Raw genomic sequence first — 26,333 nt, forward strand, 5'->3', positions numbered from 1 at the left:
GGCATCCCCATTTTCACCAGAGAAATCTTGGAAGGTATTCTTCTCCTTCTTATTTATTGAATTTATATTCTGCCCTATACCTGGGGGCCTCAGGGTGGTTCACAGAATAAAATCAGGGTATAGATCAAGGTATGGAGTTATGCAACCCCCCCCAAGCCAATGAGATAAGCAACTCCACAACCTTTAGAAGACATCTGAAGGCAGACCTGTATAGGGAAGTGTTTTAATGTTTAATGTTTAATTTTGTTTTTATATGTGTTGGAAGCCACCCAGAGTGGCTGGGGAAACCCAGTCAGATGGGCAGGGTATAAATAATAAAATTGTTGTTGTTGAATAGGATGTCACTAATTTCATTGGAGAAATTTTGGAGGGTATGGCAGCTCCGCTGACCCGCCTGGAAGGGTTGTTTTTTAATGATTGATCAGAGAGTACTTTATATCTGGCCTTTCCACATGCCAGAGTACTCATGGTGGCCAAAAACATTCAAATAACAATAAACAGGGCTGACCCATCCATTAGGCAGGCTGAAGCCACTGCCTCAGGTGGCGGAAGTCCCTAAGACAGCACTCCTGAGGGCCTTCCCGCCACTGCTCTTAGCATTGATGCTGATCAGTAGGGGCGGCAAAGCAGGCCATTGGGGCAGCAAGGCACAATTGCAATTTCCTGCAGGCAATTCTACTCAAGGGAAGGCTTCAACAGTTTTGGCCATCCATCTTGCTCTTCCCATTCAACCTCTTCAACTTTCAATTAACTTACATGAAGGATAAAGTAATTATCAAGGGAGCAGCTGGTTAAGGTCTTTAAGTGTCTTTCAGCCCTAACAGTACAGTGCATCCCCCTTCCAGCTCATCTTTGCTCTTTTTGGAAACAAAATCCATCAGAGAGAAGTGAGTCCTGGCAATAAATCTTGCAATGTAGAGATTTCTTGTCCAGTGTCTCTTCTGGGACACTCCCATTATGTTTCCCCTACCCATAGGGTAGCTGTCAAGCGTCCCTTATTTGGCAGGACAGTCCCTTATCCCAGCACCATGTCCCACTGCTTGTCCCTTATTGATGATGTCCCTTAAATTTCCCGGGTTTCAAAGGAAGCAGCTCCTCTCCCTCCCTCCCCTGCCAGCCAGGGAGGAGGGAGGCTCCAACTGTGTTGCTTGGCTGCGTTGCTCACCCAATAAGAAGTCTAAGAACGACTGGCGGGTGGTGCTTGCATGTCTTGTGCTGATCAAATTGGCTGTGTTGCCTGGGGACTCGCCTTTGCTCAGCGCTTCCCAGTGGAGAGGTGATGGTGGTTTTCCTTGAGGCTTGAGGCTTTGTTTGGCTGCTGGCTCAGCTTTCTGCCTTTAGCTCGGAGGGGCTCAGAAGTTGAACATACTTGTGCCCGGAAAATCCCTTATTTTGGATGCTGATCCCTTATTTTTGAGGCTGCTGGTCCCTTATTTTCAAATCTGTAAGTTGACAGCTATGCCTCTACCACCTGGTTTTCTGCCTCCCTGTGCAGGAAGTTAAGCCTGCTGATGTCTCTCTGTTGTGAACTAGTTGGGCATAGAGCGTGGGTATGGGGGCCAGATCCGGCCCAATCGCCTTCTAAATCCAGCCCGTGGACAGTCTGGGAATCAGCGTGTTTTTACATGAGTAGAATGTGTCCTTTTATTTAAAATGCACCTCTGAGTTATTTGTGGGTGATAGGAACTCATTCACCCCCCCAATATAGTCTGGCCCCCCACAAGGTCTGAGGGACAGTGGACCGGCCCCCTGCTGAAAAAGTTTGCTGACCCCTGGCATAGAGGTTAGAGTGTGAGAACTAGGACCCAGGAGACCAGAGTTCAAATCCGCACATAGTCATGAAGCTCACTGGGCAACTTTGGGCCAGTCACTGCCTCTCAGCCTGACCTCCTTCACAGGATCGTTGTGAGGATTAAATGAGGAGGTGGAGAACTGTGTATGCTACGTCGTGTTCCTTGGAGGAAAGGTGGGATACAATAAATAAAATACATGAAAGGTGCACCTGGATGTAGAGAAAATTCTTTGGCAGAGGCATTCATGCGATTGATGTCTGAAAATAATTGGGCCTTTTTGGCGCTATAGTGCATATACAATACGCTAAAATGGCTTCTAAGTGGTTTACACAACTATAAAATCAGTCCATAATTAAAATATACAACAACATTAGAATGTCCTTAACTGAAATCCGCAATAAAACATTTTTAAAGCATAACCATTAAAACAGTTAAAACAGTAACATCACAAGTCATTCAGGGGAATGCTTGCCTAAGCAGATGTGTCTTCAGGAGCAGGCGGAATGCCAACTTCACAAGAGGCCGCTTCCACTACACAGCAATGTATTTAGGTTGTTATAATGTTGCTGCACTACAGTCTTTATATTGTTGTGAGTTTGGGGGAAAGAGATTAGGCTATATGATTGCCGAGTCCCTTCTAATTCCTGGATGCAGCAAGGGTTAGAATCTAATGGCGGATCCCATTGTTGAATTAGCCAGGCAAGAGCTATAATGCATGTGTGGTTAGTATAAGAATATACCATAACACGCACGTAGTTTTTAGAGGAGGAAAACAAGAAAAAAAAATATTCTAAACGAAATAGTGGATATATGATTTTTGTGGTTCATGCTGTGGCCACAGACATGTGATCTGACAGTGAGTTTGGAGTAGCCCAATGCAAAAATCCTGAGGATCCATGTGGATCCATGCTTTGTAACCACAGAGGAGGGAAGGAAAGGGAACTATGAATCCTCTGCTCACAACTGCAGCAGATCACCCCTGCCACCCGCAGGCATTCGCTCCATAACACGCACAGATATTTCCCCTTACTTTCTAGGAGGAAAAAAGTGAGTGTTATGGTGCAAAAAATACGGTAGTTGCTTTGTGCCAGAGGGCAAATGGGTGGCCCCCCTCCCAGGGCAAGTGTGTGGTGGGGCTAGAAGCAGGCAGAGAAGCCTAAGAGTGAGAGCCATTCTAGATTTTTGCTTGAACCCAAAGCTGTGGCAATGGGAGAAGAAAGCCCTTCTGGGGTATTGGTGCTGTGAGCTCCTCCATCATAGGCTCAGGTCGTGTATATGTAATAAACCATATATCCTAAAGACTCTGCTGTCTCTGCTGTCCCTCATCCCACGAAATCAACACCCCTGGAATCTTGCACTGCTCCAGCGCTTGGGTTGGTGAGTAACAATAAAATGCTTGCTCGGAATTTGAGCGCCTGCTCCTTTAAGAAGTGGGCGCGGCCTGCCCTCGCACCGCCGCCGCCGGCGCGCGGCTACGCTGGTTTCCCTGGTCGCGGGCGTGCAGCGCTTGCGGGCCGTTCCCAGGAGAAGCTCCGGCGCGGGGCATCATGGGAAGCGTAGTCCATTCTTCCCTCCACGGCCGAGGCGGCCGGCGGCACTGCGAACTACGATCCCCATGATGCCGAGCGCCGCGGGGGCCCTGGCGCCCTGAGAGGCCGCTCTTCGCCCGGTGGCAGGGCGGCTAGTTCAAGTTGCCATAGCGGCGGGGTGGGTGGAGGAGCCGGCCGGGTGCCGGGCGGTTGGAGCTGGAGGCGTCCGAGAGCCATGCCTCGGCCCTGAGACGGGACGCAGGGCGGGAGGGCTGATCCCAGGACCGAAGAACGGGAGCCCGGTGAGAGAGATCGGTCTGGGCGGGTGTGGGGTGCTGGGAACCCGGGGGTGGGATCTCCTTGGGCTGACGGGGAGTGGGATCCAGTGCCTGGCTGCCCATGGTGACAGTGGGGTGCAGGTCTGGGGGTGGTTGAAAAGTTCCAGGGGGGCCTCTCCTGTTAACGGCTATTGTGGCACTTTCGAAAAGTGCATGAAAAATAAGCATTGCCTGCCATTTGAGGTGGCTCAAAAGTCAACTGAAGGTGACAGCTGCGGTTAAGTTTCTAGTCCTCTTGTGTCTTCCAAGCGCGGCAAGATCCTATTCTGGGCAAAAAGAAAAAAAAGATCCCTTTTCTTAGGGCAGCTGTCTACCAGCTGCATCTGGTGCCCAGGCTGAGACCCTACCTGCCCACAGACTGTCTCGCCAGAGTGGTGCATGCTCTGGTTATCTCCCGCTTGGACTACTGCAATGTGCTCTACGTGGGGCTACCTTTGAAGGTGACCCGGAAACTACAACTAATCCAGAATGCGGCAGCTAGACTGGTGACTGGGAGTGGCCGCCGAGACCGTATGTAGGTCTTTCAGGACCAAACACTGGTCCTGAAAGACCTACATTGGCTCCCAGTGCGTTTCCAAGCACAATTCAAAGTGTTGGTGCTGACCTTTAAAGCCCTAAATGGCCTTGGTCCTGTATACCTGAAGAAGCGTCTCCACCTCCATCGTTCAGCCTGGACACTGAAGTCCAGCTCTGAGGGGCTGCTGGGGGTTCCCTCACTTCAAGAAGTGAGATTACAGGGAACCAGACAGAGGGCCTTCTCGGTGGTGGCACCCGCCCTGAGGAATGCCCTCCCATCAGACATTCAGGAAATAAACAAGTATCTGACTTTTAGAAGACACCTGAAGGCAACCCTGTTTAGGGAAGTTCTTAGTGTTTGATGTTTTGTCGCATTTTTAATATGTTGGGAGCCACCCAGAGTATCTGGGGAACCCCAGCCAGATGGGTGGGGTATAAATAATAAATTATTATTGTTATTATTATATTATTAGTCATTGCAGCACAGCAGTGTGGTGCTGTTTTAACATTTTTGGCTTCATTTGGCGTGAAGTCTGTTTTCTTCCTCACCCCAGGCCTTATAGGCTTGACCCATAGGCCTGATGGAATGTGGGAGTGGTCCGGTCCTAACTAAGCACTTTTGAGGGGCGTGGCTGACCAGTCATCTAATTCAGTATTTTCTGCTCTGTGGTGGCTCTCCGGGATTTCAGTTTCTCCCAACCCTGTTCAGAGATGTCAGGAATTGAACCTGGGACCTTATGCATGCAAAGCGGATACCCTACTACCACTTTCACCTACTAGTAAGCTGAGTTAAGGTCTGTTTCCAGGGAGGGCTGCAATTCTGTGTGCTCATAGTTAGGAATATGCCTGACTGAAGGCAATGGGACTTGCAGCTTGGTGCTGTGCATCTGAGGTTTAGCAACTTGAGATGACAATGGCCAATTATTTTTCTCTGGTTTGTGTTTCAAGGAGGCATAGGGATTGGGAAATAGGGATTTCAAACCTGAAGAGCAATTTAAGCAGTTTGTACAATGCACTTTCGTTCAAATACACACACACACACATTCAGTATGGTGTGAAATATGATGTTTGCAATATGATGTTGGGGTGATGCTGGGGTGAGATTGTGTAGTAGCTCTTTGTGGTAGTTGCTGTCACCTGTCTGTAGTACATCCTCTCCCCATATGGAAGTCTGTAATGTTTGTGAGGAACAGGTCTCTGCCCTTACAAGAAAGTTAAAAACATGAAGTGTGTAGATAATTGCCCTTGAATTGAGGCAAGCTTTACAGCTATGGTAAGAAGGAAAAAACCCTATATTTCACATGAAGTAGAATAAAATAAGGCTTGATCAACGAAATGGCAGATTTCTGATACAATGTTTTCTGTCTGTATGAAAGGCTAAGAATAGTATTCAAGTTGTTTCATCACATCCCTTTTCAGCAGTTCCTCTGTGGCTGCATAGAAAGTTTCTATGTTGGGCTTAACATTTTTGAGTTGCTTGTAATTTAATCACAACGTAGTGCAATATGGACTACAAACGGGTTGCCATGCTGTGGTGTTGTCAAAAAATCTGATCTCTTTTTCCTTTCTCCCTATTTTTTCAATGGTTCTGTTCTGTTCAACTGCATTGACTTAATTCAGAGTGGGTTAAGCAAAAGCTAAAATGTCACAATTGTCACCAAGATCTCTTTTTGACTCAGCTTCCTTTTCCTGTTAATTTCAGGGTAGAGAAGTTGTGGCTTATTCAACTGTTTCAGCACTGTTCCTCAGGCAACAGGCTGAAAAATATGTGCCGTGTTTCTGATATAAGCCCTGCTTTCTTTATTCTGTTTATGTATGTAGCTCAGTATAGCTTGATCAGGGCAGATACTGTGTCTGCAGAATTGTGGAGCTCCTTGGAAGCTTTACCAGAGGTCCCTCAGTGAGAAGTTCAGTAATGGTATTCCCAAAACTATAGCTTTCCTGCTTCAGTACTGATCTTCCCCTGAATTTACAAGTGTGAGGATGGTTGGGTGTGTTTTAGATGTTCACATGACAGCTTAAGATTGAAACAGCTAACCAAGGAAGCAACAGCGTGTGAGCAGAGTATGCCCACAGTTCTAAGGTCTTCAGCTGATCTAAGAGCCTGATCTAAGGTGGGTCACAACAGCAGCACTACCACTATACAAATATATGTTTAACATTAAGAAAAAGGTTTCCAAGTGCATGGTTGTGCTAAAGATGGGTTCTGGAGTTGAAAGGGTTCGGTGTGCAGAGTTTCTGTGATATATTTTCATAGCTATGTCAATGTGAAAAGTGCTTCTTAAAGAGAAAAGTTAGAAAACGGCTGATCAGAGCAACCAGTGTTCTTTTGCCTGGGAGGAACTTGTTCCTGTTTTTATGATGCTGTTTTACTTTTTTATTATACTGGGGTTTTTTAATGTTAGTTTTGTATACCACTCAGGGATTTAAAAAAATATTAAGCATCCTAGAAATTCTTTTAAATAATTACTGCATATGTGTGCGTGTTTGGGGAATGAGGCAAGCACTGTTTTAAAAAAGCCTTTTCCCCAAACTGTTCAAAACACTGTTTTTCTTAAAACAAGAGGAGCAGTAAAAAAAAAACACTTTAAAGTGATTGGGTTTTTACCACCACAAGTGTATGTTTTAAGTACAACTAATGTAGAAGATTCCTAACTCCTTGCATACGATTTCTATCGCTGTGTTGTTTTATCAGTTTTTAGCAGATCTCTGAAAGGTCATTCATCTTTCAAAGATCTGCTAACTAAAATTAGCTTGTGATCTTTTGAGGACTTTTGGAAATAGTCTATGCTAAGAATGCTAAGGATCCATGGATCTATTAGCATGCAAGAGTTGCTTTTTGCAAAAATTAAGCCATAAAAATGCTTTCCACTTAGTAACTTACTGAGGTATGTATAAGATTCATATAAATACATAGTAGAAAATTGTCTTAATTTTGGGATGAATGTATCCCATTCAGCCAACTACTTTGTCCTTCTACTCTTTTCAATGCTGCCCTTGGCAGTGACTATTAAACAAGCCTTTCTTTTCGCTCTGTAAGAAAGTGGATTCTCTTTAGAACTGAGCTTTTGCTGTTGGGATTGCTGTACTAAAAATAGCAGTTTATAGAAGCTTGAATATATGGCACAGCTGCAAGGTTGGTTGCGCCAGTGAGAAAATACTTGGGACTGGCTGTGTGTCTGGCTGCACCATAATAATGTCACAGTACATGATCTTAAGGATGTGGCACAGACTGGTTACATGTCAGGGCAATGGTTTTAAGTTCAGCATTCATGCCAGGGCAGTTGTTTAAGTTCTGAATTTGGCAAAGCTAAAATCAAAGAAGAAGAAGCAGAAAACTGTCCCGGAGGAAAGTCTGGAAGCCGTAAGTGAGAGCTTTCCTCCTTTGCCATAAAAAATACACAATGGATAGAGATGAATCCTACATGCTACCAGAGATTTTCAGGAACAGAGCAAAGCAATCTGATCGAGTTCATATCATGACAGATCAGGAGCAGAAAATAGGATAGTACCAGAGTTCCCAACACAAATGTGTAGGGATTGATTGTTCTCTTGCTATCACCCATATGGTTACATCGTTTTTATAGAGATCTACACATCTGCAGGGTGAGATAAGGAGGGGAAGGTGCTCCTTCAGATGCTCTTACCTTCAGGGCTTTGGAGAATGGTAACTGGGAAGAGATCCTTATTAGTGATGGCACAATGTCTATGGAATCTTCTTCCCAGAAAGCGTAAGGGAGGTGCCAGGGTGAAACATTTTTATCCAAAAGGGTTTTAGTGAATACTGTATGGGGTAGATGTTGACTGCTTCTTTACTGTTCTGTAAAAAGTATTCCCTTTTTACAGGTGCTTATTGGTTGGGTGGGTACGGGACGTGGGTGGCGCTGTGGGTAAAAGCCTCAGCGCCTAGGGCTTGCCGATCGAAAGGTCGGCGGTTCGAATCCCCGCGGCGGGGCGCGCTCCCGCTGATCGGTCCCAGCGCCTGCCAACCTAGCAGTTCGAAAGCACCCCCGGGTGCAAGTAGATAAATAGGTACCGCTTACCAGCGGGAAGGTAAACGGCGTTCCGTGTGCTGCGCTGGCTCGCCAGATGCAGCTTTGTCACGCTGGCCACGTGACCCGGAAGTGTCTCCGGACAGCGCTGGCCCCCGGCCTATAGATGTGAGATGGGCGCACAAACCCCAGAGACTGTCAAGACTGGCCCGTTCGGGCAGGGGTACCTTTACCTTTACCTTTACCTTTACTATTGGTTGGGTGGAGTTCATTATATTATGCTGTCAATTGCTTTGAAAATTGTGAAAGTAGAAAAGTGGCATGTAAACTTAAAACATTGGAACAAAAGTATTGTAGAGGCCTCAGTGTGTGTGTGTATTATGTTTGATAGAAGGTCATACCTTACTTCTTCTCAACTCTTGTCTTCGGTTAAAGTTTATTGTTTACTTTGTTCCATAGAATTTATTGGGAGCCAATGGAAGTCAAGCCATCTCCAATCTGCTTATCCTCATCTAGGCTTTTGTGGGTTTTTTGTGGGTTTTTTGGTATAATGCCAGAGTATGATATTTTGGGACATTTCATATGCCTGTTATTTGTTCAGTCCTCCATATTCTACAAATGGTTCTACTGTTTTATTTCTTACTTGGTTCTGAAAAGTAGCTAATAAGTAATTGAAATAAATAAATATCATGGGCTGCTGTTGCTTTGTTTTTGAAGATACCAATGGCCGATTCATCCAGCGAATCTGACAACTTCCATCGTAGAATTGGGAGGCGTGGTCCTATAAGGGCAACCAGAGTCCGAAATCATGGTGGTGCTGAAGATGTTACAGAGAAGATCCATACTTTAGCAAGCACATTACAGGTTGCTAACAGAACTACATTTTTCAAAGCATGTTTTTATGTTTCTTGTGCAAAGAAAAGAAAGGGCTTCAGATCCATCCACTGTGTCACATGTCTTGCGGTGCTGTATCTGTGAGAAATATTGCTAGACACTTTAAAAAGTTTGGAGCGTGTTTTGGAATAAACCAGAGAAATTACTGCAGTTATTTCTGTTAGCTGTTTTAATGCCATGTTGCATTGGCACAAAATCATCTGGGCTACAGCCCAGAAGCATTGTTACCTGCTAATAAGTTCCATTGACATCAGAAAACTATCTGAGAAAAAATATATATGCATAGAATCAGCGAGTAAGGTTATTGATACTATAGCATATTTCTGCACCAGTCCTTAGCTGACCTCTGTATACAGTGGTGCCCCGCAAGACGAACGCCTCGCAAGATGGAAAACCCGCTAGACGAAAGGGTTTTCCGTTTTGGAGGCGCTTCGCAAAACGAATTTCCCTATGGGATTCCTTCGCAAGACGAAAGCCCATAGGGAAATCTCCGCCGGGACAGCGGGGAAGCGCAGCGCGTCTTCCCCACTGTCCTCGGACCTCCTCCGAAGGCTGGCGGTGGGGCGGAAAGCCCTTCTCCCCGCGCCAGCCTTTGGAAGGCTCCTCCGAAGGCTGGCGGTGGGGAGAAAAGCCCTTCTCCCCGTGCCAGCCTTCGGAAGGCTGCTCCGAAGGCTGGCGGTGGGGAGAAAAGCCCTTCTCCCCGCGCCAGCCTTCGGAAGGCTGCTCCGAAGGCTGGCGGTGGGGCGGAAAGCCCTTCTCCCCGCGCCAGCCTTCGGATGGCTGTCCTGAAGACTTGCGGTGGGAGGAGGGTTTTCCTTCCCACCGCCAACATTCAGAATGCTGTTCTGAATGTTGGCGGTGGGGAGGAAAAACCCTCCTCCCACCGCAAGCCCCGGGAACAGAGGAGAAGCGCTGCGCCCCTTCCCCTCTGTTCCCGTACCTGTCCTGAAGGCTTGCGGTGGGGAGAAAAGCCCTTCTCCGCACCGCCAGCCTGGCAAGCGGTTTCCATAGGAACGCATTAATTGATTTTCAATGCATTCCTATGGGAAACCGTGCTTCGCAAGACGAAAAACTCGCAAGAAGAAAAAACTTGCGGAACGAATTAATTTCGTCTTGCGAGGCACCACTGTATTAATAATTTTGAGATGAAGTGATGCTGTACCCAATATTCTACACATAGTGCCTTGTGAGCACTGTGACTTTCTCCCCCACTTTTTAAAAAATATGGGTGATTGTCAACGAAATCTTGTGCTAGTGCGACAGGCTTTCCCCGCTCCCGCTGCATGTTCCCTGCACCACCCCTAAGTCTGCTGTGGTGGGAACCCTAAAACAGATTTATGGGGCATGTGGAGGGAACAACAGTGGGGAGACCCTGTTGTGCTAGATAGCAAGGAGAAATCCTTGTGCTTATGGAAAGTTCACTTTTGTTCAGTGTTGAACACACACACACACACACACACACACACACACACACACACCTTATGTGTATATTGTATCATAATGCAAGCTTGTCCTTAGCCATGATTATTGGATCAGAAACCTGCTTCAGGAATTGCATGTGCCCATTCATCTGGAGTACATATTCCCTTCCTGTCATCTGTCACGGACCCACACGGTTGGGTTATCCACATCCATCCTCAATAAGAGCTGTCTTCATGCTGTCGCCTGTGTTCATGAAGGATATGAAACCTGTGTGCATGTTTGGATATGCAGCCTCTGTTCAGCATTTTCAAACACTGAGGTGCCTGATTTGGCATTAAGCAGAGTAGGGACATGGGTGGCGCTGTGGGTTAAACCACAGAGCCTAGGACTTGCCGATCAGAAGGTCAGCGGTTCGAATCCCCGCGATGGGGTGAGCTCCCGTTGCTCGGTCCCTGCTCCTGCCAACCTAGCAGTTCGAAAGCACATCAAAGTGCAAGTAGATAAATAGGTACCGCTCCAGCGGGAAGGTAAATGGCGTTTCCGTGTGCTTCTCTGGTTCACCAGAAGCAGCTTAGTCATGCTGGCCACATGACCCGGAAGCTGAACGCCGGCTCCCTTGGCCAATAAAGCGAGATGAGCGCCACAACCCCAGTCGTCTATGACTGGACCTAATGGTCAGGGGTCCCTTTACCTTTACCTTTTAGAGTAGGAGAAGTGGCACAGGTTTACAGGGGGGTAGTGTTTGTGGTTGAGGTTTTTCTTTTAATGATGTTTTCTTTTCCCATGCTTTTCTTAAGGATACCAATCGGAACCTGAAACATGTGGACCAGATGCTGGGCCAGTATCGAGAATACAACAATGAACAGGCAGACGCAATTGCAAATGTGAGCTGCTGTTGGTAAAATCTAAACTCACCAGGTTATGCCCCTAAACGTTTTGCTGGATGTATCTTCCTATTTGCTCCTCAGTATCTTGTGGTGGTGGGCTGGAACTGTAGCCAACTTTGCTCTACTTCACTCTTTTAGGTGTGGGTGGTGGAAGAAGGCTGTGGTCTGACAGGCCGCATGGCAGACTTGTTCTCTTTTTGCCGCCTTCCGTTCCAAGCCGAGAAATGCTATTCTTTTCATTGTTTCAGACAGCGACCTTTTCTTTCCACCTGAACCCTGCTATGCTGCAACTAGAGCATTTCTTTCATCCCCACCTTGTGTTCAGTGTGGGAAACCTCAGGCCTTGTGAGTTTCTCCAGCTAGTCCTTGGAGCTCTCCTCAGGCCAAACTGCTAACTTCCCCTGCTTCAGACCCCCAGGTGTTTTTGCCTGGCTGGAATGTGTCGTTGAACTCTGATAATGCCTCTTGCTTGTCTGCTTGGAGCAGAAAAAGGAGTGCCTGAGTGTGTGTAGAAACTAATCTCCTTTTCCCAGGGAAATTTTGAATATGTTGCTCTGCCTGCTTATTCCTCTGGACCTGCCTACTGCTGGCATGTGGCCCTCAGAAGATTGCCAAGAAGTGAATGTGGCCCTTGGGCAGAAACAGCTTCCCTATCCCATACAGGGATCCTTCCTGCCCTAATGTAATTAATTAATTAACAATTCAGTTTTTTACCTGTCCTTCACTGTAAGGTCCCAGGGCAGGTTGCAACAATTTAAAATATATCATTAAAGTATTTTTGCCTTGTTTGTTTGTATTTTGTTTCTTAGAAACTCATCTCAAAAAAATGGCCTTGGTCCACTAAATCACAAACCTACCTTTGTGTCTAGAACATTCTCTCCTAGCTAGATCTAATAAACATAAGAACTCAACACCTTGTTGCAACCCAGTTAAAAACTAACAGTGCTGCTAATGTGAGCTCATGAAAGCAGATGAAAAGTATATGAATTACATGTCTCATTCAGCATTTGGAGCAAATTCAAATATTCATGGGACATATCCTTCTCTGCACAGGGGACAGCTGTCCCAGATAGGACTTGAACATTTCAGAAACACCTCTTCCATGGTGATACTCTGTTATGCTAAGAATTTCAGCTAAAGTGTGTTTGTTGTCATGTGTGGCCACAACTGCATGCTTTTCTTAGAAGTCATATCTATTTCTCCCCCCAACCCCACAGGTGTCAGATAGCTATTCAGCTAGTTATTGTATTTGTTCGCATACAAAGTCTCTTGCTGTCCCCACCTAATGAGTCGTCATTTTAATGCAGCTTAAAGAAACACTGGAGCAGTCCATAGGTCAACTAAGAAGCCAACGGTTATTGAGAAATTCTGGAGTAAGAAGTGCATCTCTTTCAAGCTTATATCCAAGTGACCTGGATGGTGGTGCCCCAGGTATGTTTCATTTCGCTCTGGAGTATCCAAACACTTGATTTTAAAAGATGTTGTTCAATAACTTAATAAGCTAGTAGGCTGAAAGGTCTGATCCTGAAACTGAGGCTACAATACTTTGTGGCCACCTCATGAGAAGAGAAGACTCCCTGGAAAAGACCCTGATGTTGGGAAAGATTGAGGGCACAAGGAGAAGGGGACGACAGAGGACGAGATGGTGGGACAGTGTTCTCGAAGCTACCAGCATGAGTTTGACCAAACTGCAGGAGGCAGTGGAAGACAGGAGTGCCTGGCGTGCTCTGGTCCATGGGGTCACGAAGAGTCGGACTTGACTAAACGACTAAACAACAACAGGCTGAAAGGTGTCATGTATGCGTGAGTGTGGGGGAGGTGGACTGCTTGAGTTCACTTAAAATATAATGTGACTGTTCTATCACAATGTAAACTGTGTTTATGCATATTTCTTAAGAAGGTTATGCTAATTTGCCTTTCTTTTATCTTGTGAAGAAGGTCGTCATTTCCAGCCTATCTCTCCCCTCAGAGATTATAGCGACACCCTGGGTACGCGGCGGCGGCGGTCTAGGTCTGCTGTCCGATTTGTTGACCGTGGAGATAATCCAGATCAGGTAGGTAGCCATCCTTAACAGAAGGTAATAAGCACCAAGCACATTTGTGCAGTCCCAGTAAACCGTAGTTTGGCTTACCATGACGTGCGAACCAGGCCGCTGTAAATGTAGTTTGCACAAATGTCTCGTGTTTATGTGTGTGTGTGTGTGTGTGTGCAATGATTTTGAGGCAAAGAAACCTATCTAAATCGATGATTTTAAACTCTGTTCTTTCCTATTGCAGCTGCACTCTTTACACCAGTCACTCAGAGATCTTAGCAGTGAACAAGTTCGTTTGGGAGACGACCTCAACAGAGAGCTTTCCAGAAGAAATCGGTATGGACAGAGTGTGACTTTGCTTGACAAAATAGTGTAGAAAATAGACTTTCCACTCAGAGCACTGGCCCTCCTCCAGACTACACATTCCTAGTAGATTTTCACTGCTTGGTGAATTCACTGAGTGGTTCTTGTTGGGTAATAACTAGTTGATTTGAGAATCCAGTTCTAGGACTCCTTTGCATGAAACATTTTTATTATGTAGGAAAAAGTGTGAACACTTATCATATAGGAATTGCAGTTTAAGAACTCACTTTGCCATGATTACAAGGGGTTGGCAGCTTCTGCATGCAAAGAATGACAGGTACCCTATGCAGACATTGTCCTTGTGGTGAGAGCATATACAGAGTGGGGTTGTGCCCACCTTATTAACTGAAATTCACTTTTGAATAGGGGCTTACTTTCTAATTTGGAGAAATAAAATAAAATAAAATAAAATAAAATAAAATAGGGGATTACTTCACTCTGTGTTGCCAGCTGTGAGTTTCTCCTTTCTCTTTACACAAAAAGTGGTAATCTAAAAAAACTCAACAGGCAACAAAATAGAACAGAAATCTGTTTGTTTAGGGGGGTGCATATGCTATAGTGACAGGTGTTATGTAGATGTTATGTTTTATAGGCACAGTGTGGGGAGTGGGATTTGCCAACATGCCTCATGCCCCCATGTTGGATGTCACATTCAAACTAGGCTCAGTCTAGATGGCAGGAAACCTCGGAACTGCAGATCAGATTTTGCAGATCAGAATTATGCACACTTGGCTCTATGTTCAACGGCTTCTATTCAAGCATGATGTCTGATATGAGAACATCAGGCTTGTTGGCTCACCTGTGTGCCCCGCCCTGCTCCCCCCTAGCAAATAGACTTCCCCTATTAAGGGTAATGGTGTCTGCATAACATCAATAAATTTAGTTCTGCAATGTTTTGTTGACTTAAAAAAGCAACTGTCTTTTGTTTACTGGAAAATGAGTTCATGGCTAGTAGTACTGAACAAAGCCATGCCCCGTTTCTTTGTTTATAACTTAGTTGTGTTGCGCTACTGGAAATTTGCTATGCGAGAGTTTCTTCCAGCCAGAAGGGCTGTGTCCTGAAGTAACAACACTTTAACAGTAATGTTAAAAGAATCATTCGCATGATATATTTAGAAATGGTTTTCATTTTGTTTTCATGCTTTCTTTTGCACAAAGAACTGATGCAGAAACAAAAAGGATGTTGGAAGACTTGTCTGACAAACTGAACGAATCCCAAAGACAGGATGCGGTGAGTGCCTTGAAAAATTGGCATTTTGTTGTGGGGCGGGATGGAGGTGGCTTCTTGTAGGGCTGCTTTGCAATACTCTGTGCAGTTTGTAAACCATACTGCAAATGATGGCATGTTAAAGCACCCCTAGAGCCAGGCAAAGTCTGAGCTTGTTAACTTGCTTGCCCTCTTCTCTTCTGTATATAATATTAAGACTGTCAAGTTTGGATTGTCTAAACTGGGTCAGTCAAAACAATCTCTTGCACAACTGGTGTTTGGCTCATGGACTGTTGAAGAAAGTGGATAATAGTAGCAGCCCTTCACGTTGGGATAACCCTTTCCATTATTTCAAGTGCTTCTCGTGCATTGCAAACCTTACCTTACGGTGTTGTTGTAAGTCAAGTCAGTATCATTAACCCCCATATTGCATATAGTAGTGGGGTGGTGTTGAGCCTGAGAGGGAATGGCTTGCCTAAACCCAGCTAGTGGGTGTATGGCAAAAAAGAGATTCAAGCCAGGGGCTTCCTGATTCACAGCTCATCCTCTTATCCACTGGATTACACCAGCTCTCCATAAGACAAGAATGGGAAAAGAGCATATAGATGTACTTAAGGACTCAAGAGACTTTGCCTCTACTGCTAAATACTAGTACCAGAGATGACGTGTGATAAATGCACCCCTACAATAAAAACCCCACAGTAAGAGGCTCTTGCAGTTTACAAGCCGGTGTGGAGGAGGCAGGAAAATTTTGGGTGTTCCTAGGTCTTGAGGAAAGAAGGAAGAAATAGAATCATAGAGCTGCAGAGTTGGAAGGGACCCAAGGGTCATCTAGTCCAACCCCCCTGCAATGGTGGGAGCAGGGCTGGGGGTGGGTGGGTTGGAGTCCGGGCAAAGAAATACAGCAAGTAGCAGGCATTGGAAAAGAAGGAGCAATGGCAAATAGCCCACCAAAAGGACCACCCAGCCCTACAGCTATAAACTCATCTCTCATGAGTTACATACAGTGGTACCTCAGGTTACATATGCTTCAGGTTACATACGCTTCAGGTTACAGACTCTGCTAACCCAGAAATACTGCTTCGGGTTAAGAACTTTGCTTCAGGATGAGAACAGAAATTGTGCAGCGGCGGCGCAGCGGCAGCAGGAGGTGCCCCATTAGCTAAAGTGGTCTTCAGGTTAAGAACAGTTTCAGGTTAAGTACGGACCTCCGGCACGAATTAAGTACTTAACCTGAGGTACCACTGTATTAGTATAGTTGGGAGGACTTTAGCTCACTAGCAGGGCATCTGCAGAAGGTTCCGGGTTCAGTCCCCGGCACCCACAGGGAATGTCCCCTGTCTGAAACTCCTGAGAGCTGCTGCCAGGCCGTGTAGATAACATTGAGCTAGGTGTACACAATGGTTTGACTCCATGTAAAGCAGCTTCCTATGTTTTGAATGATGGACTCCTCCTCTCCTGTTTATTTTGTTGCTTTCTTTCTTGATGTGATGCCCTCTTGCTCAGAGGCCCATGTTTTCAGCAATAGCACTGGCGCTATTAGCACGAGAGCGGGAGCTCTTTCTAATGTCCCTGACGGCCTTAAGTCTTTCAGCTTCTCCTGACCAGCCGCTCAAATTCAACAGAATGGACTTTCCCCCCTGAGGGACAAATGACATGTTTTACTGTAGCTGTATTAAACAATGCCCCGATGGATGCTCCTTGCTTGCAAAGGTCTCCCAGGAGGAGAGACAGCGGATGAGCGGGGATTAAATCCTGCCGCCTTGGCTGCGCGATCCTGTTCCCTCCTGAGAGGAGAGCACGCAGCCAATGGAGGCTTAAACCCCAGCCTCCTACCCAAAAATAAGTCTTGGATATATTTATTTGTGGTGACCCACTATACAACTCTCCTGCTGGTTATAAGCAATCTTACGCAGTGCTCAGATGTACCTCAGTAAAGAATGGTTTGACATGGGCAGCAATATGTAACATGCAACATTGCGACAACCAAACTAACAAGGACGGCTGTGGATTTGTCCTTGAAGAAGATAGCGATGACAACTTTTATCCTTAGTTAAAATATTTGGGAAAACATACTTCAGCTTTCCCTATTCTTGAGGATTTGTGGAGGACGTTTTGACAACAACATACCAACTTAATAAAAAGTGTTGTCATGGAATCAAAGCACTCTTTCATTTTCATCCCCTTGGCTTTTTATTGCACATAGAATCCGTTGCATCTGTCAAATTGTTTTACTCAGTTTGTTGCTCACACTTGAGTATTACATGTTTTTGCCTGTTTATCTTTAAATGCTGAAGGTGTTTTTTTTCCAGAGGAAATGACTTATTACTGACAACAATCATGTCTAGAAATTTTACCACAGTCATAGGCTGTAAACAAAGACAGTGCCTAATTTAATCCTTCAAGGTGATACCTCTACCCTTTTGTAAAGATCTGGAAGGATATATGTTGACAGATTAAGTGGGGTGAATTAAGAGAGCGTTTTATACAGTGGTACCTCGGTTTACGAACTTAATCCGTTCCTGAAGTCCATTCTTAAACCAAATCTGTTCTTAAACCAAGGTGTGCATTCCCTAAAGATGCCTCCCACCGCTGGTGCCCTTCCACCGTCTGGCTTCCGTTCGTAGACCGAAGTAAAGTTTGCAAACCGGAACATTACCTCTGGTTTTGCGGAGTTCGTAAACCGAATAGTTCGTAAACGGGACTTTTGGTAAACCGAGGTACCGCTGTATATGGAATGTTACCTCAATTGCTGCTCAGTGTCAGATAGGGGGCTATATGATGAAAAATTTAGTGTGTTAAACAGAAGACAGGCTATATTTTGGCTTCTCTGGACTATTGTCCAAAAATAAAATCTCAAAATTAATTTTTTCCAGCTCATGTGACCTACTCCTGACATCAGATGGACCGAAAGGCTATAAAAACAACCCATAACTACAACCCTAATTCATTTATTTAACCCGAATAGTAATGGCCACCCATTCTGGCCCATAGAACATTTCCGCTGTGATATCAGTATGCGCTTTTTAAAATTATGTGGATCTATGGAATAAAGATAATCAAAATGTAATCTTAAAAAAAAGAAGACATTTAAAAGCTTGCTTTTCATTGTTCAGAAGCCCTAAAATCAAAACAAATCTCAGTCGGAAAGGCTGAGTTTTTGAGAGTTGCATTGAAAGACAACCCATGGAAAGCCTCAGGGTTAAACTCAACCCCCCGCATTGCAGCACAATCTGCAAATGAGAAAACATCATGGAGTGACATGTCTTCAGATTATTACTTGTGTAATGGGGGAACCGCTGTGTGTAAAATTAAATACTGACATCAAAACCTCACAACGTTATCATTCCCTGTTGGCTTTACAAATAATAATAAAAGAGTTACATAAGTCAAAGGGAGCTGTGAAAATGTGTGTTTGCGTGTGATACAGGTGAGGCAGTAGTTGTTGGGTTTTTTAAAAAACAAAAAAAGTCTTTAACTGAGCAGGCCTCAGCCTTATGGACGTCTGCTATTGGAGGTAGTAGGCCTCTGAATGCTGCTTGGTGGGGATCAGAAGTGGGTGAGTGCTGTGCCCGTGCCTATCTTATGAGTTTCCTTCTGAGGCATCTGGCTGGCCCTCTTACTGGTAGAGCACATCCTTTGCATACAAAATTTCCTAAGCTTCAGTCCCTGGCATCTTCAGTTAGGGCTGGGAGAGTCCTCTGTAGGTAAGAGACAGAGACAGATGGACCAAATGGTCTCATTCTGTATCAGGCAACTTCTGTGCATCTTTTAAAAATAAACGTCTCTGCCCCCAGACCCAGCCTCTTGCCTTCCATAGATTTTTTTTTATTAAAAAAATATCATTTGCAATAATTTCTAACAGAAGGCTTATTCCATTTCCGAAGAAGAAATTCAGGAAGTTTCGGAAAGTGCTGAGATGAGGGACACTTGTGCCAACTGGAAGTCTTCATTATTTCTACAAATTTACAGTACAATGCAGTATGATGTTAGCATGCAGGCAAGTACTGTCAACATAGTAATTAAAACTGATCTGGAGCTGCCAAGGCAAAAAGAACAAAGAACAATTTTGTGGCACACAGCTCTGTTTGTTTGTTTGTACTTGTTACGTTACAGTGATTAATTATTCTTGATGAAGTTGGCCGATTTTGTCTACGCATGCCAGAGGATCCATGCAGAGTGGGGGAAGCGCAGGCAAGCTTGTGCAGGGCGGGGGCGGGGGGGGACAGCCCTCAGGCTTTGCAAAAGTGCATGAAAACCTTTATTTTTGTGGAAAGAAACTAAGCAGAGGGAGGACTGAAAAGAGCCCAGTGAAAATGAAACATGCTTAGCGACTACAGGCTGCAGGCTACAGTGTTTGTTGGGAAGCTGGGGTGGGGAGAGCAAAAAACAGTGGAGGGGAGAATGGACTGTCCAGAAAGAGGGCCTAGGTGGCTGAAATCCCAAACAGGGTCAGTCTACATGCCAACATTTTCTTGCAGGTCCCATTTCATAGAATCATAGAAATGTAGAGTTGGAAGGGATCCTGAGGGTCATGTAGTCCAACCCCCTGCAATGTAGGAATCCCAACAAACAAAACAACAACAAATAAACCTATGGTCACATAAAGCATCATCAGTAAACACACGAGACATAACCGGCTGTGTTCTTAAATAAATAAGGTATACTAGTCATTGTATCAAGTTGTAAATTTCAACAGAAGTAACTCATAAAGTTCAACAAATGAACAAAGCAGAAGACCCAGTGGATGAGATCATTCTCTAGTCAGTTCTAGTCAAATCCTTTCACAGTACAGTGGTACCTTGGGTTACATTCACTTCAAGTTACACACTCCGCTAACCCAGAAATAGTGCTTCAGGTTAAGAACTTTGCTTCAGGATGAGAACAGAAATTGTGTGGCGGCGGCGCAGCAGCAGTGGGAGGCCCCATTAGCAAAAGTGGTGATTCAGGTTAAGAACAGTTTCAGGTTAAGTACAGACCTCCAGAACGAATTAAGTACTTAACCTGAGGTACCACTGTAGTAGCTGCTACTATGTCCTAAGATCCACTGTGTTGTAATATCACATCTATTCTTTAACTACTGATGAAGCCCAGGACGGCGAAACAAGCCCAATATTCTGGAAATCCTTGTCTAGACTCTGTGAAAGGATTTTGTGGAACTGTAACAACCTTTCATGTGGATTGTTTGGACTTTATGAACAGACAGGTGGAATAGACACCATTACACGGATGGACCTTATGCATGAACTGACTAGAGAATGGTCTGATCCACTGGGTCTTCTGCTTTGTTCGTTTTTTGAACTTTATGAGTTACTTCTGTTGAAATTTACAATTTGATACAATGAATAGTATACCTTATTTATTTAAGAACACATCCAGTTACTTCTCGTGTGTTTATTGATGGAATCTCAACTAAAGCATCCATGACAGATGGCCACCCAACCTCTCCTTCAAAAGCTTCAATGCAGGAGAGGCCACCACCTCCTGAGGGAGTCCGTTCCACTGATGAACAGCTCTTACTGTCACAAAGTTCTTCTTACTTGGAATCTTCTTTCTTGTAATCGGAAGCCATTGCCTCGAGTCCTACCCTCCAGAGCAGGAATAAACAAGCTTGCTCCCTCTTCCCTTGAGATATTCGAAGATGACTGACATATCTCCTCTCAGTCTCCTCTTTTCCAGGCTAAACATCCCCAACTCCTTCAACCGTTCTCCATAAGGCTTGTTTTTCTTTACCGTTATTATTATAATTAGGAAAATAGGAAGCTGTTTTATAGTGAGTCTATGACCACTTGTCCGTGTATCTCTGTATTGTCTGCAATGACTAACAGTGTTTCTCTAGGGTTTTGGGTAGGGAACATTCTTAGCCTTAGCTGGAGACGCTGGGGATTGAACCTGGGACCTTCTGCAAGCCAAGCAGATGTCCTGCAGTGGATTTCTGTATCTTTTGTTGCCATGTCTATTAAAATGGCTGCTCTCCAGGGGCGTGTGGGCTTGTTGATTATGCTGCTAAGAGCCTGTGACACTTACACATTTCTTTATCAGATGCATGAAAAGGACAGTAAGGACGTTGGATATATAGAGAATGTGTGATTTGTTGAGATTACTTTGTAAACCTAAAGGGGGGAGAACAGCTGTTAGCGCTGCTTCCAACTATGTTGATACAAATCCTGAAAACTCAATTGAATCTTATCATGCATATGTATCACCCTGAAACATGGGTGGCTTTGAAGGGTTTGCGAGAAGAAATATATGTTTCCCTGTACAAAAACCTGAGCATTTTGTTTGGAAAACTCTGGCATCTGAGGATTTGCACTTATTAGCCCTATTTTAGTTCTTTGATCTCTGCTCTCCCTACATATGAGATATCTGCATTGAATTAAAGTGTCTTGAATTAAATTGCATTGAATTAAAACAGTAGTAGATTAGTATTATCTGTAGTAATCCAAGAGCAACATTATTTGCACTTGAATTTCAAATCCGTTTATTTGTCTAAGGAAACTAGGAAGGATGCCCATTCCCAGCCTTTAATTTTGCGATAATTAATAAAACTTCTGCAATCAACTTACACAAACACTGTAACTATTTTGTTTTAACAGAGAGTAGGTATGGAATTTTTTTTTTTTTTTGCAGATGACGTAGTGCTATATTTAACAAATGCTCACAGTAACAAAGATGGAATTGATAAAGTTGTTTGGTGACATACATAAGCTTAGACAAAGCCGCAGTTATTGGATCATATGTTAAGAAAGCATTTTGCATCAACAATAACTTTTTCTAAGTGAGTCCAGTCACACAACTAGGGATATTATTTAAGCAAAATTACGTTACAAGAATACCTTTCCAACTTGGATGTTGAAAAAAATCAGAATTCTATTGTTAGGGGACAGAATTTTAGAATATCCTTTTTGAGACAGAATTAGTGCAGCCATAATTAATATTTTTCCCGTTTAACTTCTAGTGCTGAGGAATTTTCATGTTTCATTAGGTTTTAAAGGAGCAGCAAGGAATGCAGAAAAAAGGTCTCAGTTTATTTTTCATGGCAAACAAGCAAGTTGTGAAGGGACAGACAAGGAGGTTGGTGTGTAAAGGGAAGGGGGTTTGGCTAGGTGTGGGGGAAGGGCAGTTGGCAAAGGGGTTGGTGGATGAGCTGACAAGTGGAATGAGCGATGGGGCATCTGCCAGTTAATAAAATTTATGAAACCAACTTAGCAGAAAGTGGTAGTTCGAACAATTAATGAAATTATAAATCGAAGGCTTGTGCATGATCCAGCAACGTGCCCCCATATTATGAACTGAGCTTTCCCAGAAACTATGTGTGTATTCCCTTTTGTGCAGGTGCGCTGATGGGTACATAGCAGCTTTGGAAATTTCTACAGCATTAGCTGGAGAATTGGCATCTCCACAGCCCATCCTGGTGCCAGGGATGGTTCCCACAGGTGCTTAAATGCACATGAGCAGCGCCAGTTTAATAGTTGTCATTGAAGCAGTGCTGATGGGTTGGGGAAGGGGGTGGGGGCGAGATCCCTTCCCCAGACAGTCACAAGTATTGCTTGTTTGGGTTGGGGATGAAGGCATCTGAGAGAGTTGACTCTCACCAGCACTTTGCAGAACATGGCATGCCTTTGCCTTTTGGCTTCTCTCTGGGAATCCGCTTTGGCTGCTGTGGCTGAATAGTTTAACGGTGAGAATTTGGGAATGGCCATGAGGACTGTTTTGGCCTCAGCAGCCAGTCTTGGCTTCTGCTGTGTCTTTGTATAGTCCTTTGTCCAAGTGTCCTTATACTCTGCCCAGATGACTTTTGGACTGTGAAGTCTACCTGAGATTTAGGCTCCAGGCCCCTCTTGAGCTTTAAAGACCTCAAGGTTTTACAAAGGGAGACTGGGACTCTGGAGCAAAGCATCAAGAAGCAGCGTGAAGACCCCTTTCGCTGTGAGCGAAACCCATAGGTGTGCAGCGCAGGCAACTGACAAATGTGCCACCATCTTCTCTTATCTTGTGCTGGTCTCAGTAAAGCGTGGAATTTCAGAGATTTATAGACCTGATCCTCTATTGACAAAGGGCAGGCCATGGAGCAGGGGTGGCTAACCTGTGTCTTTCCCTCTGGTTGGGCTCCCCCTCCCTCCAGCCCTTTCATGTGTGTGCAGCAGGACTCTTGACACTCTCCTCACCTCCGGCAGCATCCACTTGTGCTGCTCAACAAGCTGTTCTTGAAACTCGAGGGAGCTTTGTGAACAGAGCTGGACAAACTGTTAGGACCTGTGACCTAAATACAAATGAGGAACCCTTGGCTTGCAAATGGATGCAGTGGCGCATTCTCAAGTGGGTTTTCTGATTCTACTGCCGTGTGTTCTGCAGAAGCAAAATTCCGTCTATTGTTGGATTGCATTTGAATAGAGCAGCACAAGCCCGAAAACACCTGTCTCATGTCCGACATGTGTAGTTGTGCTCTAGCCTTGTATGCAGCCATTGCCTGCGTAAGGGGCTGGTTGTGAGTTGGGGCAACTGTCTCCCCGACACTTCTAGAATACAACCTCTGCCCCCTCCTTATTTGGTGTTTCATCCTTGGAATTCCTGTGTTGGAAGTTTACGTATTTTTATTCTTTTGACTGAAGTTCCTGTTGATTGCATACTGTGGATTGCAATTTCAGTTCTCTCAAGTTCTGTTCCATGGCTACAGCTGCTTAGACTTTTAACTGCCCTTGACTCTAGCGTGCTGTTTTTTAAGTACTTGTAATGATTGGTTTCTTTTGGAGCGTTGCTTGAAAACCTTCCATCTAATGTTGTTTGAAAAGTAATTTGGCTCCAATAAATCGGGAATTAACCTTCAGTAATCATGGATTAATCATCCATTCTTGATACTTTTTAAATGTCTTTCCCTAAAAGAGAAAGCAAGGAGAGTGCTTTCCACAACAGTGTAGCTCAGATTGCTTTTGCAAAGAACACAGAATGCCAATGAAATAAAGGACTATATATATATATATATATAACAATCTTAGGTGTTTTTAAAAACATGGGTTCGGTTCCGAAGAACCGTGAGCAGAAGGGGGAAAAGCATTGCTGCTGTTTCGTCAGCTCTGTGATGCTGCACTGTAAAAAAAAGGTCTCCCATTTGCATGCGTTTAAACTAGGAATTGCATTATAACGTGATTAGCAAGGTGAACAAGGAAGATACAGGGTGTGCAGCATATAAACTCTAGTTGCTCATTGAAAAAGGGCTTCTGCAAGGTCTTGCATAAGAGTCTGAGCATTGGCAAGGACTTTGCTGAATTTGGGGGTCATTCCTTCCACATCCTCCTTCTTCCAGGTTGTAAACTGTTCTTCCATGAGTAGGTGGTGTTTTTGGCGAGCGAAAGGGCACTTGGAGACTCAAGCCAAGGAGATGACATTGGTGTGTTCGGTTAAATTATGAATTTAGGGCTGACCTTTTTGTTGCGGCAATTCCAACCAAGTGTAAATGGTAAAGAAGCAGTTTAAAGACGGTGGAAACTATAGCATAGTTTCAGTAAGTGCAGACATTTTGGAAGGAAAAACACAATCTATAGTACATCTAACCTTCATAATTGTGGACGTAGGTTATGATTGTAGTGCCAACTCCAAATATGACTTAACATTTATTGTTTGCAAATCATATGGATAAATGTTGCTGCAAAATGTACTATGACGCCATGAATACAGCTCTGCAGCATGGAAACTGCAATAAAAAGCAATAACTACCATAAAGCTATAATAAGTCCCATGTTTGCATAGAATGTTCAACTCCCTGCTCACTGCTAGAGGGCAGTGTCTGCAAATAGATGAGGAAAGGAAAGAATGAAAACCGCAATCTAGGGAAGTATTATTTTCCTGTTTTCTTTCCCTGTAAAGCAAAGAAATAATTACAGCAAATAATTCTTCTGATAATATTACTGCAGTTACTGATTCATTCAGTCATATTTTTTATTATTTTAAGGCCAGAGGCTATTCTAGTTCAGTTCTTGATTTGTCATTTAGCAAAGGTACAACAACAAAAATCCTGGCAGTGGTATATGGAATTTCAGTGTGGTTTCACAAAAATCTAATTTTCACATTATGGTAAGTTGTCTCTGATCCAGTTCCACATGTGTACAACCAGTGACCCTAGATGGGGTTGCACATTTCCATCCATATCAAAAGACTCATCCTGCCATTCTAATGTGGTCCAAATGTGAGTCTTGTCATCCAGATGCACATTTGCACCTGGAATACCTGCAGGCTTGTGAAACCTGCTTCCGCCTATGAATCTCTCTTTGCTCTATTAGGGTGGCAGTGTGATCATACTTGACCAAGGATTTGTCAACACACACACACTCACAGACATTTTGTTTGAAGGCCCATGGCGCTGCAACCTTGTTGTAAATAAGCAGGTCAGGATCTGAATGGGAGACCACTTGGGGTCCCATTAAGCTCCACAAGATAAAAATTTGTAAGAAGTATATTGCTGGATTCTAAGACTAATACAAGTTCTGCATATTTTATTTGTCATAATTAGATTTGCTTTATTGAGTTGTGAGAAATAGCTATGCAGGGCAATGGAGCCTCACTTGTGACCAGATTTCCAGCTCATTCCAACTCTGGCTTTTGAGGATTCTCCAGGCTATATGCTCAAGGCTGTGATCAAATGTTCCTCTTGCTTTTTTTTCCTTCTAAGAAGAAGAAAGTTGAGATTCTCTTCACCCAAATGCTGCACATGTACCGTGTGGGTGCAGACATGCCACACGCAGACATGATAATGGCCTGTTCCTCTGAAGCTTTCATTTCCTGCCTTTTGTGTTCAAATATTTTGGAGGTCCCAAGTCGGAAGGTGGTTAGATTGGTCTCAACTAGGGCCAGGGCCGTTTCAGTACTGGCCCCGACTTGGTGGAACGCTCTGTCACAAGAGACTAGGGCCCTGTGGGACTTGACATCTTTCTGCAGGGCCTGCAAGACAGAGCTGTTCTGCCTGGCCTTTGGTTTGGACTCAGTCCTTATGTTTCCCTCCCCTTATGGTTTTGATCTATGGGCTACTTTTAAAATGAGGCTGCATTTTAAATTGCAGTTTAACCTGTATTTTAAATTGTCCCCCCCCCATTATGTTTTTACTGTAATTTTACTGGTGTTAGCCACCCTGAGCCCGGCTCTGGCCGGGGAGGGCAGGGTATAAATACAATTTATTATTATTATTAACCTAGTACTCACATGCAAAGCACTACATGGTAACAAGGAGGAAAGCTCACGTGTGGCAGTGGTCAACGGGTCAAAAGAACTCAGTCTGTTACCGAAGAGACTTTGGGTTTTAGCAGATGCAGATTGATTGCAATGATTTTTAAGTTCTCTGTGGTTCAGGATACTCCCCCAAGTGAAT

At 44.4% G+C, this 26,333-nt stretch overlaps 1 protein-coding gene across 7 annotated transcripts in view; it reads left to right on the top strand.

The window, feature by feature from the left end:
* The first annotated feature begins 3,370 nt into the window (after positions 1-3,370).
* The window catches only part of CEP128 (centrosomal protein 128), a 185,055-nt gene continuing 162,092 nt past the window's right edge, over positions 3,371-26,333 (top strand). Inside the window, exons 1-7 of one of the 7 annotated variants that reach the window (XM_083501440.1) lie at positions 3,371-3,624; positions 8,886-9,032; positions 11,282-11,368; positions 12,679-12,802; positions 13,307-13,425; positions 13,649-13,740; positions 14,926-14,998. In XM_083501440.1, coding sequence (XP_083357566.1) covers positions 8,892-9,032; positions 11,282-11,368; positions 12,679-12,802; positions 13,307-13,425; positions 13,649-13,740; positions 14,926-14,998 — 636 coding nt within the window. In that variant the 5' untranslated portion in view covers positions 3,371-3,624; positions 8,886-8,891. Of the gene's footprint in view, positions 3,625-6,151; positions 6,291-8,885; positions 9,033-11,281; positions 11,369-12,678; positions 12,803-13,306; positions 13,426-13,648; positions 13,741-14,922; positions 14,999-26,333 lie in introns of those variants that run through there. The other 6 variants (XM_083501442.1, XM_083501441.1, XM_083501443.1 and 3 more) reach the window with 6 other exon arrangements.

This window comes from Podarcis liolepis (assembly GCF_965112155.1).
Source record: "Podarcis liolepis genome assembly, chromosome: 1".
In the NCBI taxonomy this organism is placed as follows: domain Eukaryota; kingdom Metazoa; phylum Chordata; class Lepidosauria; order Squamata; family Lacertidae; genus Podarcis; species Podarcis liolepis.